General features: G+C 42.4%; 1 protein-coding gene across 1 annotated transcript; it reads left to right on the top strand.

The window, feature by feature from the left end:
- The first annotated feature begins 826 nt into the window (after window positions 1-826).
- SBSPON (somatomedin B and thrombospondin type 1 domain containing) lies at window positions 827-13,930 on the top strand. Its single transcript, XM_026842888.1, has 5 exons — window positions 827-916; window positions 9,431-9,625; window positions 10,181-10,271; window positions 11,100-11,276; window positions 11,964-13,930. Exons 1-5 carry the CDS (start codon window positions 862-864, stop codon window positions 12,079-12,081), a joined length of 636 nt encoding a protein of 211 aa, XP_026698689.1. The 5' UTR covers window positions 827-861; the 3' UTR covers window positions 12,082-13,930.
- Window positions 13,931-13,967: the final 37 nt, after the last annotated feature.

Genomic DNA, 13,967 nt, shown 5'->3' with positions numbered 1-13,967 from the left:
GTAGCTAACTATCTGCAAATTGAAGTGTGCAAAGCTAACATATTTTTGCAATCACCTCACTACGTTTGGGATTTGATTTTTTGCTAAAATGATCAGGTCCCATTAATCCTTAAAACCTCTTAAGACTGGAGATAACAAAACCAGAATCCAAATCTTGGTGTTTTAGGAAGTGAGTCAGGGATCCATCCTGCTTTCCTTGTGCACTTGCAAGTACAGTTTCTTTTGTTTGTTCTGAAAACAGAGCTTCAGAAAAACGAAAAAAGAAAAAAGAAAGAAACTGGAAAACATAACAGAAGCAAATGCTCTTGGCTTTGAAGGATGTGCCTTGAAATGAGAAAGCACCTGTACCAATAAACCTTGTCTGGTGGCCCCAGGCCATCCCCACCCGCTGGGCTGTGTGGAGGTGGATGGGGACGCTCTGGGACAGCTCTGTGGGTCACTGTTGCGCAGGGCACTGCTGGGTGGGACATTGCCGTGCAGATCAGTCCTGTGAGGGCCACCGCTGTGCAGGATGTGGCTGTGTGACGCTGCTGTGCAGGACATGCTTGTGTGGGAGGGACATCACTGTGTGGGACACTGCTGTGAGGGTCATGACCACGTGGGACGTTGCTGTGAGGGACATCACTGTGGGAGGCACTGCTGTGGGGGACACCGCAGGTCACCCCTGTGTGGGACACTGCTCTGTGGGACACGGCTGTGTGGGACACTGCTGTGCGGGACATCATCGCATGGGGCATGGCTGTGTGGATCGTGGCAGTGCAGGACATCCCTGTACAGGACATCACTGCGAGGGTCATCGCTGTGTGGGACGTGGCTGTGTGGGACATCCATGGCTGTGTGGGACATCCATCCCCGTGCGAGATGCGGCTGTGTAGGACACCTTTATACAAAACGTCACCGTGTGGGACGTCACTGGGTGGGTCCCTGGCCCGCGGATGCTGTGGGGGACGCCGCCTTGCGGGACTCCCCCGGGGACACGCACCCTGCCCACCTCCCGCTCCCGCCGCGCCCCGGGGCTTTGCGGGCTGGAGAGTTTCCTGGGCTTTGGAGAAGGGGCGTGCGGTAAGGGCTCGGCTGTGGGGGGGCTCTGCAAGGCCAAATGCCTCCCCGGTACCCGCAGCCTCGGGGCGAGGGCATGAGCAGGGACCAGGCAGGGCGGTGTGAGTGTAGCAGCAGGCACAGAAATGGGAAGAGAGACCTCTCCCATACTGGATGTTTGCAGGATTTCTGGATCAGCTGTAGAACAGTGCCTGGGGTCTGCCAGTCTGAAGATATCTTCCCCCTCAATCGTTACGTTACTTACTTTTCACTCACGCTCGTCCCAAATGCACAGCGATTACAGTGGGGATGTAGGATTACAGAGACAACAGGGAGATTCGTTTAGCACCATCTGTGTCTCTGAGCTGATTCCTCAGGTCTTGCCAAACAATTATCAATTAAATAACTGGGGAGATCCCCATGTTGAGGTTTTGCCCTCATTTGTATGGGCAGGAATCAGCAAGGATCCACCGTGATGGCAAGGACCTGGAAATGAGCATAGGGGAATGAGTGAGAGGGTCCCCTGCCAGGCTGGGGGGGAAGGCCTGCCTCCCAGGGCAGCAGCGGCAAGGAGGGGAAAGCGCCCCGGTTCTATCAAACTGCATCTAGCAGCCTTGTAGGTATTTACATGCCTGCTTTCCATGCTGTTTCTACCCTTCACAGTCTTGACGATTTGTCCTCCCGCCCTCTGCCTGCGATAAGGGACAAAACCCTTGCTGTGCAGGTGCAGCACTCGTGCTCAGCCAGCCTACCGTCTCTTCCCGGCTGTCTGGACACACGCCAGTCATGAGTCTCCGCTGCACAGTCCTGCTAATTAGGGGGCATTTAGCAGGCTCAGCGCCGTGCTGACATAGCCACATAGCTTTGGGACCCAAGTTAGCTTGCGCTTGCCTGGCTGGGGAAGGGGGAGTAAAACTGTCGGGTGCTGTAGACCTGTCCTAGGTGATGTAAAGCTGCACAGAAAGACTCAGCAGAGCAGAACCGTGACTCCAGGTATCCAGAGGAAACACAGTCAGTTCTCTGATCACTAAATAATCTGTCCAGAGTAACATAAGGGAAAAAAAAAATCATGCACCATGAGGTCTGACAGAAGGTGGCATCTTTAAAATTCACTTTTTTTTATATGTTGATCTTTTGTTCAGGAAAATAAGTAGGGGTAGAACTGACAAGATGCTTGCTTGTCATATATTGTGTATATGTATATTGTGTTTTTTCAGTATATTAAATGATTTTTAATATTCAAGTATAACAGGAGAGAGCTGATAAAGGTGCATAGTGTTAACATTAAAATGGAGCTGTAATCTGATAAAATTTCTATACTCCTCAAAGAGAAGCTGAAACTTGTGCTTGAAAAGTTCTAGCTTAGACACTTTTCTTACCATGACTTCTGGCACCTGATGATGCCTTCCTTACTGTTATCAGTATTTTTTGTCTCAAGTTCAGTGGTGGTTGCCTCAAAAGGCATGATATGCTTGTGCTATCTCTGCTCTGTACCCTGCATGGACAAGTGGGTGCTCTAGATCCAGGCAGGAAGATGGAGTCTCAGCGAAGGGTCTCTCTCTCCCCTGTACCAGAACTGGAATTTGACAGTCTCTGGTGGCCCAGATCAGGGAGCTAAACCCTATTTCAGTTTTCTGTATTGCCTGTTTCTGGCTGGTTTGACTCCCCACGCTGCCTTGCTAACTGGGTGTCCGTGCACCAATGCTAGTGGAAGCAAAGGGACCAAGACATTTTGCATGGGTGTAGCATGGGAGGACAGGATTTGGGCAGCCTGGTGAGGTGGCCCTAGAACTCATACATCCAAAAGCTACAAAACTGATCACAAGAAGTCATTCTTTTGGAGGCAAATGGTCATACCTACTTTCTATTGCAAGGAGCCAGTAAGTTATGTTTTGCATAAGCAGCAATTCCAAGTAGTTCCAGTGGGAGTTTGTATCAACTTAGACAAGTATGGCCAGAAATTTTAAAGTAATTTTTGTTCCTGCTGGATGTTGAGGTCTCACCATTGAGTGTTTCTAAATTCTGTCCATGTGTTTCATGACACTGAGGGTGTTTATTGTCATAGTTCACTCTGAAATACTGTTTTCAATGTAGAGTTCAAAAATTTAAATCAGAAATGAACAGAAGGTGACCAATGGTTCTCGTGCTACAGCTTGTTTGTCAGCCTGTTCACCACTCATGATTTCGGCACCTGCTGAAACGACATTTCATCCTTTTGCAAATATTTAATAGAGCAAAGTATTCAGGGGAAGTTTAAAGTGCCTCAAGTATATGTAATCAAGAAATGTGTTAGGAATAATACAAAACCAGTGCTCCAGAATAATAGAAACCACCAAAAGGAGGAGCATCCTAAAGCTGCCAACACCACGGTTAAATTCTGTCCTGCCTAAAGGTCATAGCAGGTCTGGTACTTTATCAATAGATGGCTCAGCAGAAGTCCATGGGCTGCTGAACCTAGGTCTAAGGGTTTTAAAGTAAACTTCCTTACAGGTCTTTCAAAATAAATTTCCTTCTAACAATGAAGAAAGAGTATTTTTGTACATGGAGAGCATTTTAGATAGAAACTACAGTACAATGAGAAAGCCTGAAAAAGGAATGACCTCGTCATTTGAATGGAAGTGGTTACTCTGAGAAAATCTGCAGATCCTTATACATTACGACATACGTTGTGCAGTGATTCAGGGAAGATACTGTAATCCTTTTTTTTTTCCAGAGATGGGAAAAAAATAGCGTGACTCAGGAAAAAACGTGTGATTCACTGTGCTGTAAATGGGAAAAAAACCCAAGTCCTGACCACTCAGGCTGTGTTTCATAGGATAAGCAATGTCATTTTTCTCTATATTTTTGAACTTCGAAGTGTCTCATTAGCTTCCACATTTGGTAGGCCCCTGAGCACAAATCCTGTTCTTCAGGCTTCTTCAACTTGCATCCTTCTCATTGTTTCAATGAATCATCATCTACCATTGTTGTGTTAACTAATATGGACCAGTAGTAACAGAGAGAGAGCATACATATATAGCTATGGGTCCCTGATACTTCTTTTTGTATTTCAAGAGATGGCACCATTCCTTTTATGTCAGCTCTGGGACACATTCTCTGTCATGCTGGGGCATTTGACATCTTTCCAATGAGGCAAAAAACTGATGTATTGTCCCTTAATAGTTGCTGGGTACTGACTGCAAGAGCGACCTTATTATCCCACTGGCTAAATTCCATTCTAGCAACCCAATATTCTTATTATTCCACATGACTGAGGCAATTCATACTTCTTGTTCTAAATCTTGATGACCATAAAATTGCCATGTATTGCTGCAGACAACCAATATTTAACTGTCAGACTGGTTTAATTCCAGTAAGAAGTGAAGTCATCGCTTGATTTGTTATGCAGCTACGTAGTCCCTTGGGGAGTTTTCTGTGTGGAAGATGTGGTGTTAGACTTGATGTTATCTTCATATCAGGGTGCTGATAAGGGATTTAAATTCTGTGGAAATTCATACTTCTGCAGGTCATGCATACAGCCAGCTTGTAAGAGTCTCAACAGGTAAGGAAACTGTGCTAGATGACACTTACTGTCCTTAGTGCTCCAGGTATCACTAAAGTGGGCCAAGGACTGCCTTCTTGCCCTGCAGCTAGGTAACAAAGACTGTGCTGTCCGTACTATGTTTAGCACTTGTCCTGGCTATCCCATGGCGAGGTCTAAGACATTTTTACTGTCACTGGTTTTCCTTTTTTCTAGTTCAAAATGCTTGAAATGAATGTCTAAGGGTTGTGCTGCAACATGTTAGGGTAGTGGCTTCACAGTCACAGAGACCGTTTCATGTGTCTTGGGGTACCTAGATGTGTCTGAGGGCAGTGCTTGGTGGTGTAGTGTCAGATATCTGCATGTGGCAAAGGGATACATAAGCTTTTTCCATATTGTTTTCCAGTGCTGTTCTACAAATCATACCCAGGAGCTGTCTGGGAAGGTGTTTATCAGTGAGTAGAAGAAACTGCCAGAGAATGCTGATGGTTAAGCAGGATGGAAAAATGGTAGCCCAGTGCCCAGGGCTCCTCTGTGGTTCTGTTTCAGTGGAGTTCCTTAGGGTGTGGGATGCAGCATCCTCCACCACTGTACGCCTGGCGCTGTCGGGCCACTCAGAAGTGGACAAGTTTGGTCAGAACAGGTGCACAGTCAGAGGAAAGGAGGGGAATTTTAATAGTGCAGTAAGGACATCTACTGGGTAGCCTCTGTCAGGGGTTTTATCTGCTTTGTGATGTCTGTAGTGCTCCAAGAGGTTAGAGATGTAGTGACAGAGCAAACCCAGCAATTTCTGTGTCTTACGAAAAGAGTCACAAACACCAAAGAGGTTATCATAGGTTACTACTCCTTTCCAATGTCTTGTACTGGCAGAATCCCAGAGGGCATAAAATGTTTTTCTGAAACACTAGTTTGGTCCCATCACTTTCCTGCAACCGTGATACAAGTATGTAACTAGTGGTTAAGCTGTAAAGCTTCTTGGGGATTTAAATTGTAATCAGGAAATATATAGAAAAAAAAAAAAAAGGTCAAAACCATGCAACATGTTCCATTACAAGCTAATGGGAAACAGTGTACATGGGAAAGGAAGAATGATTCATTTAACTAGATCATGAGAGGCATGACCCAAAACAATTCAGAACCAATTTAAGATAGCCCAGCCATTGATTACAATGTATGTTTTGTAGCATTCTCTAAGTATCATGTTGAAGACCTGCCTTTATAAATGAGTGGAAAAGCAAAGTAAAATGTGATTCACACTACATGGAAAATAATTTTAAGCCTATTTACAATGTGCATTGAAAACAAGCCTTTGAAGAACTGGGGAATTTCCATATCAATAAGAAACTCTAATATTAACATAGGCACCTTCAGTTTTTTATAAGACATTATGTACTAGTATTTCAACTGCATGACATTAGTTATAACTTTATTGAAAAAGCAAGCTCATCAGAGGACAAAAAGCAGGTAATGATACTAGGGAAAGCAGCACGGACTAGTACACAGTACTGCAGTGTTTTGATTGCTTGTCTCATTTAATCATTAAGGAAAACTGCAGACGTGTCCGTGCCCTGCTTGCCCAGCAGCACACCGTGCACACATGGGAAAGCTGGTGCTGCTGCTGGTGTCCAGGCAGAGGACATTCCCTCTGGACTCACTGATGAGAGGGGAAGCAGCCCTGGGGCATGTGGCTGCCTGACCTGGAGCACCTCCCAGGTGGCCTCCAGGAAAAGAGGCTACTGGGAATGGACCACTGGTCAGATTAAATGTCCTCATAGGCCACGGGTTGAGGACTACTCGTGTAAGGAAATGACTGCTTATCCTCAGAGGATTCTTTCTCTTGATGAATGCCCATGTGTGAGACATTTTTCTTATTGTTCTTTCACTGCTCTGCCTGCTGAGGCTGTGTAGACTTTGGAGCTTCCAACTTTGTTCCATCAGTAAGCACACAGAGATCATCCAGCCCCTCAGGTGTCAGTGCTCAATACAGTTTTGAAAAGCTGATAGTATTCATTTTGACTGCTACAAGTGAAATTGTAAGGTCACACAGTTTTCAAAACCTGAGATTTGTTGTTCCTGGAGATGAAGCTAAGCAAAATTCAGTTTCATGGAAACATGTGAAGTGGTTGCATGGTTTTTACTGATGTGTACTGTGTTAATGGACAAATGAAGTGAAGACTTGTGTGTTACATAGCTTCTTACTCAGGAATAATGTGCCCATCACCTGTTTCTGTATTCTGAGAATCAGACTGCAAAACCTTTTCTTCAAGAGTAGATTATTTGTATCCACCTGTAAGATATCTGACGTATTGTCCATGCTTACAGTAGCAAGGTTGACACAGAGCTACTGTCTTGCCAGAATATGAGTGAGAAATGCAAGAGAAGGGAGAATTATAGATTGGAAAAATGCATATCATGCTTAATATTATATAAATGAGAACTACAAGGAGCATGCATGACATCATTATTAGATGCTCTGCAGAGAATAAAATAAGGAAGGAAATGGCTAGTGGATAACAAATGATAGATCTGAGCATTTCTGAGTTTCAAGACAGTACCAAAACTAATTGATGCTTAGTCTATCAATCATTTACATCTCTCCTGGAAAGGTTACAAAAAGTGACAAACATGAAATAAAGGGTCATTCTCTACATAATATGATGATTTAGTTTTTTTCTAAGGAACCTGCATGTTATTTAAGCAAAAAGGTGTCAAAGGCCATAAACTGGGCTAAAGGTTTCAACAATTGCCAGAAAAATACCACAGAATACAAACCAAAGCATTTTTCTTTCTTTATCTGAGTCCTTCACCTAATATATGTTTATATTTAGTATAGTTATACTAATATAATATACTAATATAATTAGTATATATTTAACAGATGAAGAGAGAAGTTATTTCTACCTCTGACTGTTAGGCTGGGTTAGGAGAGATGAAAGGTACAAGTGTCTGGTACCTGTACTATATTGATGCTCTGCTTGAGGAAAATGCAGTCTCTTATGATTCAAAGTTTACTTTCAATATAATGACACTTTCCCCATGATGTTTTGGTCAAGTTCAGAGGAAGTTTGTTATTTGTGAGAACTAAAATTAAAATATCCAATGGACTATTCTATAGTTGGGAATGAGCGAAAGAGGGCCTTAAAATCACATTTTTGCAGTTTTATTTAGTACGTTTAAACATCTGTATTGTACAGCTCTATCGATATCAGCAGCTATACATACACAGAAACAGAACTCCATACACATCCCTGCATTGTTCTGAAAATTACCAAAATTATACCAAAATTATCACCAAAAATTGTCTTTGCAGAGAGGGTTGTGGAGCGGGACACCTTGTGTTAAAACAGAGCAACAAAGCTGTGGGAGTAAAACTTATTTCAGTGTTGAGGAAAAGGGATTAGAAATCAGAGGGGAAACGAGAGGTGTGCTGGGTTTGTGTGTCTGATGGGGGTTTTTGGTAGTGGGAGAGGGGCTACAGCGATAGCCTCCTGTGAGAAGCTTCTCGAAGCTCCCCCGTCTCCAAGTCAGACCTGCTCTGCGCCAAGGCTGAGCCAATTAGTGATGGTGGCAGTGCCTCTGCGATAGCATATTTCAGAAGGGGAATCTGAGAGAATGAGTTGGAATTGTGAGGAGGAGCTGTGAGAACTCCTATGCAAACACCGAGGTCAGTAGAAGAAAGGAGGAGGAAGCAGGGGAGGTGCACTGGAGCAGAGCCCCCACCCACCCTGCAGCCTGTGGTGAGAAAGCAGGGCTGCCCCCCTGCCAGCCATGGAGGTCTACGGTGGAGCAGATGCTGACCTGCAGCCTGTGGAGAACTCCATGCTGGAGCAGGTGACTGTGCCCGAAGAAGGCTGGGACACTGTTGAAGAAGAAATCCCCACTGTTGTAGTTCAGCACTGGGAGGACTGCAACATGTGGGGGTGACCCATGCTGGAGCAGCATGGGAAACACTGCAACCCACAGGAGGGACTCATGTCGGAAACAGTTTTTGGAGGACTGTGTCCTGTGAGAGGGGAACCACACTGGTCCAGGGAAAGAATGCAAATTCCACCCCCCAAGGAGAAAGCAGCGGCAGGACTGACAGTAACCTCCATTCCCTGCGTCCTGCACTGCTGGGGGTAGCGGTATCAGGAGCAAAGCTGAGCCTGGAAAGAAAGGAGGGCTGAGAGTAAGGTGTTTTTAAGATGTGGTAATGCTTCTCATGGATCTACTCTGTCTGTTAAGTGTTGTTGTTGTTAATGTCTGTATTGAATTTATGTTCTTTTTTTTTCCCCTAATGAGTCTGTCTTTTGCCCATAACTGTAGCGGGTGAATCATCCCTCCCTGTCCTTACCTTGATTCCCAAACCTTTTGCTTTATTTTCTTCTTCCCAGCGCTGGGGTGGAAGGGGGGAGTGAATGGCTGCATGATGCTCAGTTGCCCTTTGAGCTCAAACCATAACAAGATGGCTGACAGGCTTCCTGGATTCTGATACTTTATGTTCCAGCCTTTAAACAATATCTGGTGGTGTAGGAACTGCCAAGGTAGGTCAGATCTCTCACTGGTCTAGATTATCCATGAGCTGGTCTCCTGTGAGACTAGAACTGTATGCTTCAGAAGAGGTGACAGAACCACCCCACAGCTGTAGTGAAGGGTTTCCATGAGGAGCTGTTTCTTTCTAGTCAAGGGAAGGAATAGGAAGCCAAGCACTGCCGGCAGGTTTGAATGCTAAATTTGAAGATGCAAACCCCTAGAAGAGCATTTAAAACCTTATACATAAAAGTACATAAGAAAGAAAAAACCTAGACACTGTCTCATTACTCAAGCTTTTGAGAGCAATTAGGATAAAACAGAACTCTTGACTACTAGTAGTGTTTTAATACTGCTTTGCAGCTCTTCCATGCGTTGTGGGAGAGTGGAGCCATTGGAGCGGCTGTGCAGAACAATGCCAACCCGATCTGCGGATACGTAGGCGCTATGTACAACAGGAACCTAAAAATGGTGGGGAAGCTTGCCCTGCTCTAGAGGAGAAGGCTGGCTGCCTGGAATACCTGACTTACCAGGGAGAGGACTGCGGCCACGAACATGGTATTCTCTCTTTGATTTGTCTGTACATTGTGCCCATCAGGGCCTCCATAAATTTTACTGATGTCAGTGAACAGAAAAAAAGCATCTATCTGTAGCTAGCTGGTTAAAAAAACAATTTAAGACCTTACTTTCTACTGTCATATTGCTCTTTATTCTGTTCTTACGGGTTTTTTTTTCCTACTCAGGCTTTTCTTAATTTCTATTAAGTAACAAAGCTGCATGCATTCCTTCAGTTTCTTGATTTAAGCCCCTCAGTAATTATCAAACAATTTCTGTGCAAAGTTACAACACAAATTCAGTATGACCAGGAAACAGAACTCCTTGTAGGATTCCAGTACATCCTATTTCCTCACAGACTAGATGGCATGCATTTCTGTATATATTTCTTTTGAATAAGGAGAGAGCTTAGCTATAGGGTTGAGGTCTGATGTTGCCACTTTTCCAGTAGTCAGCCAGCATCACCATCCACAAGCTCCTGATTCATTCACCGTTACAGTAATTGGAATACTAAACAATTGTGTCTTGCTGCCTTGCTGTAACTGTTTTTTTCCTCAGTCCCTGCTTTCATAACTACCTCTGAATACAATAAAGAAAGAAAACGACGAGCAGCATCTTCTCTCCAGCCTTCAGACAAAGAGGCAGCTGGGTAATCTATTTATCCTATGTATGTGCGTCATCTTGTTCTATAGAAAACAGCTGGCTACAGAGAAAAACGTAATTAAACTTGCAATAATTAAACAATAATCTATCGCTTGTACTGTTTTTCTCCTGCAGCTCATCTGCATGTTCTAGATATTATTTATTACTTGCTAATTGTCCTAAATTAGACATTAGGATTATGGCAAATATGAAGATAGCTGCTTTTGAAAGCAAACAGCAAATAATGTTAAACCAAAGCTGAATGTATCTGTAAGTCTGAGAAATCAGAGGTCTCTGAACAAGCAAAATCAGCTGAATGTGATCAGTCTCAGGAGACTTTTTTTTTTTTTAAATTGACACAAGCAGTAAAAAAATTTTGTTTGGTTACCAGTAGAGATGGTTATGAAATTTAAATTAGGCTATTACTGGGTCTGTAATGCTCATAATGCTTTGTTTCATGCTGCTTTCCCCAGAACACTAAAGCAAGCCCATCAGTATCCTTAAAGCTTCTTTTCCATTTTCTCTTTTAGCAGCATAGAAGAAAAATATGGGTTACCAAGATCTGTTTTTCAACGTAACTTAAGAATACAGAACACAACCAGAAAGTGAGATTATACATAAAGCACCAGACCGGGGCATGGAATGAAAAAGTTTGCTTGATGTTTTTAAGAATCCATTAACTGGATTAGGGTCAGAAACAGACTGGCTAGCAATGATGATGCCTAACTTGCACTTTACAAATAACTACCTGTATGATATGTAAGCACATCTGAAGTGTGTACCTAGCTTGTGCTTCATCTATCATAACTAATTCAGTACTTTTCCTTCTGAGCAGATACTGTGTGGAATTTAAAACAGAATCACTTTCACACCACTGTGCTTTGGAGAATCGGCCGTACGCTCGATGGATGCAGTACCTACGAGAAGGACATACTGTCTGTGTAGCTTGTCAGCCTCCAGCTATGAATACTGACACACATCGGTGTTCTGGAGATGGCCATAATGCAGATGGGTAAAGAAAGCCATTTTTCTGCTGTCTCTTCTGTAGCAAAACCCAGTACAGAAGTTATGACTTCTCAAAGTCTCATCAAAAGCTGCATTTATTATACCTAAAAAATGAAACAGCTCATATGACTTGTAGAGCTCAGATTTACCCTTTCAGGTCTCACAGAAATTGCTTTTAAAACCTAGATAAAATTGGAAAATAATTTTAATATGTCAGTGCTTTGAATACTTTACTTACTATTGTGAAGGGATGATGCAACTTCTGCAGTCCAAGAGGTCTTTTTACAGCTATGGGCACTTTTACTTAAAAATGGTATTTCCTGCCATAAACCAAATCTGATTTCAGGTTTCACAGTCGTGGATCAGTACTCTTCTCTAACCTATACACCTGGTTTCTAGCATAGTAATTTTGAAAATAGACAATTAATACTCAGAACAGAATTTTATTTGATCTATTTACATACATTTATTAATACACATACTACTTAATTCCAGTACAACCAGCTACTCAGTCCACCATCATGTATACTCAGGAATATAGTGCCTGCTCCAGAAAGCATTTTAACAGCTAGATGAGCTAATTAATGTCTTACATTACTAAGCAAATGTAGTCTTCTGACATGTTATACAACACAACCTAGTAACATGAAATAGTTTTCAGTGTTTTAATTCCTCATTTACTGTCACATTTCAGAAGTAAAATTTTACACTGGGAAGCAGTTGGCAACTCTCAGTGCCAAGGAACCTGGAAGAAGATTCGGCAACTGGAGCACTGTTCATGTCCCCTAGTGCATAGCTTTATTTTTACATAAAAGTTTAAAAAATATTAAGAAAAATAACACCAATGCCAAGAAAACTACATCTTTCTGCTGCATTTTCTGGAGCCTAAACAAACTTTAAAGGAGTCAGAACTTTGGAAGAATCATTTTGGGAAACTCTCTCTGCACTAAGACTGTATTAGAGCACTAGAAGCATGTTTCCATGTTTCTATTTTGTAATTAAAGAGCTAATGTTTCTAACTGTAGTAGCTGCTTTTCCTGAAATTCTTTACTGGCCACAGTCCTGTCTACAGGCATTGCTCCTACTCAGTAGTGAGCCAGCCAAACATTCTCAAGTCTGAGAATAGTTACTTACTGTCATCACTGAATTAGCAAGCGTGAATAAAAATGAAAGTTTGAGAGCTAAAATCAGATTTGTTTACATCCTTTGTTCTTTCCAAATATCATCTAGACAGTTGTTTATACTACAAGTGGATAAGTACTCTTCCTCTATATTGCAGCTTTCATGTTCAGCCACCCTCATAAAGACGTGACAGGTCAGCACTGTTAAAAAAGCAGTCTTGCTCAGAATTTCATGTCGGTAATACACGGTGTTAACTTCATGGAAGACAAACCTAAACAAGACTTTGTGACTAAAGCATTGCCTAACATAAGATTACTTATTACTAGTTAAAACTGCTCATATACAATGATTAACATAGAAACCTGCAGTATTAGAGCACTGGCAAGACTGCTATGCAGGTAGCTCAAATCCTTGTTTTGTTACCTGTTACTTACCTTGAAATATTGTTACAGCATTAAAGAGGTTGCATACTGCATTTCCTCACTTGTCAGATAGCTGCTATGACTTTCTGAATTGTTAGCTTATAGCTGCACTAGCATTCCTTGCTGAAGCACAAAGTCTGTATTTTATCAAGATCCTGAAATTCACAATGTTTGCTAAAAAGAAATTAGGCCTTAAGGTTGAGTAAATTTACTGTTAAGACATGCAGCTCTCTGTTTCTAGCAGCTGCAAGAAGAAACCATAGCATCTGGTGGCAAGAATGAAGAGGGTGATCTGTCTGAGGTCCTGTCCACAATAAGAAACAAACCTTTGTAACTGTACTTTTACCATTTTACCTTAATGGAAGTAGGCCCCTAAAACAGAAAGCAGAGAGATTATCTTAATACTTCCTGAACATTTCAGTCTTCAAGAATATATCTCTTCCTTTGTAGCCAGGAAAAACACATCCAAAACATTTATTTTATTATAACCAGTTTGTACAGATACTTTTCCTTGTAAGGTTCTTGTAAAATAAAAACCTTAATCAAGGACAAAGGTACAGAAAACATCTGAAGAGATTTCACTTTTAAGTGCTGCAATACGTTAGTTCCAAGTCACTAACTTCACACCAGTATGAAAGTGTAAAGTATGAGTTTTCTGAGGTTGTGGAACTCTACTCCACATGATCTGAATCAAGAGAGACAACGTAGTACCACAATCCATCTGCTGCAGTCTCTGGTAAGCAGGACATTTACAGTGACCAACAGACACCTTGATAGTTACCCCCATCAGAGTGTATCTTTGCTCGCTGTCACTGAAGACAGAGGCAGCAGAGAGCCTAGATGAGACATGTCTCGTGAGCTGTGCTAGGTGTTGGCATAGACTCACTACAGAGACCACTTTGGCCATTCATTTTTGAGCTCTCCCTTTCTGGCTGGTTTAGAACAAGTCACTTTTCAAAACAAGGTAGGTGGCACAAGATAATCAGAGATGTTAAGAGTTAGTATCATACTGTTACTTTCCATATGTTTTCCATCTCTTCTGAGAGTTCAATTATGCTGATATACACAAGTTCAAAATAATCTTCCACCTAGAGCTTAAGCTTAATTCTTTAAAAAACCCCACATCACCTTTACTACTTATAAATATAAAATTA

This window comes from Athene cunicularia (genome assembly GCF_003259725.1).
Source record: "Athene cunicularia isolate RWA chromosome 2 unlocalized genomic scaffold, athCun1 chr2_part1, whole genome shotgun sequence".
Taxonomy (NCBI): domain Eukaryota; kingdom Metazoa; phylum Chordata; class Aves; order Strigiformes; family Strigidae; genus Athene; species Athene cunicularia.
Note: the sequence above shows the minus strand (reverse complement) of the source record. Positions and strands in the feature narration are given on the sequence as shown.

Excerpts from the sequence above, each read along its gene's own strand:
- SBSPON (XM_026842888.1), top strand. The coding sequence starts at position 862 with ATGCGGCTGTGTAGGACACCTTTATACAAAACGTCACCGTGTGGGACG. Across the intron at positions 917-9,430 it reads ACCGTGTGGGACGTCACTGG|CTCTTCCATGCGTTGTGGGA; the intron begins GTGGGTCCCTGG and ends ACTGCTTTGCAG. Across the intron at positions 10,272-11,099 it reads TCAGACAAAGAGGCAGCTGG|ATACTGTGTGGAATTTAAAA; the intron begins GTAATCTATTTA and ends CCTTCTGAGCAG.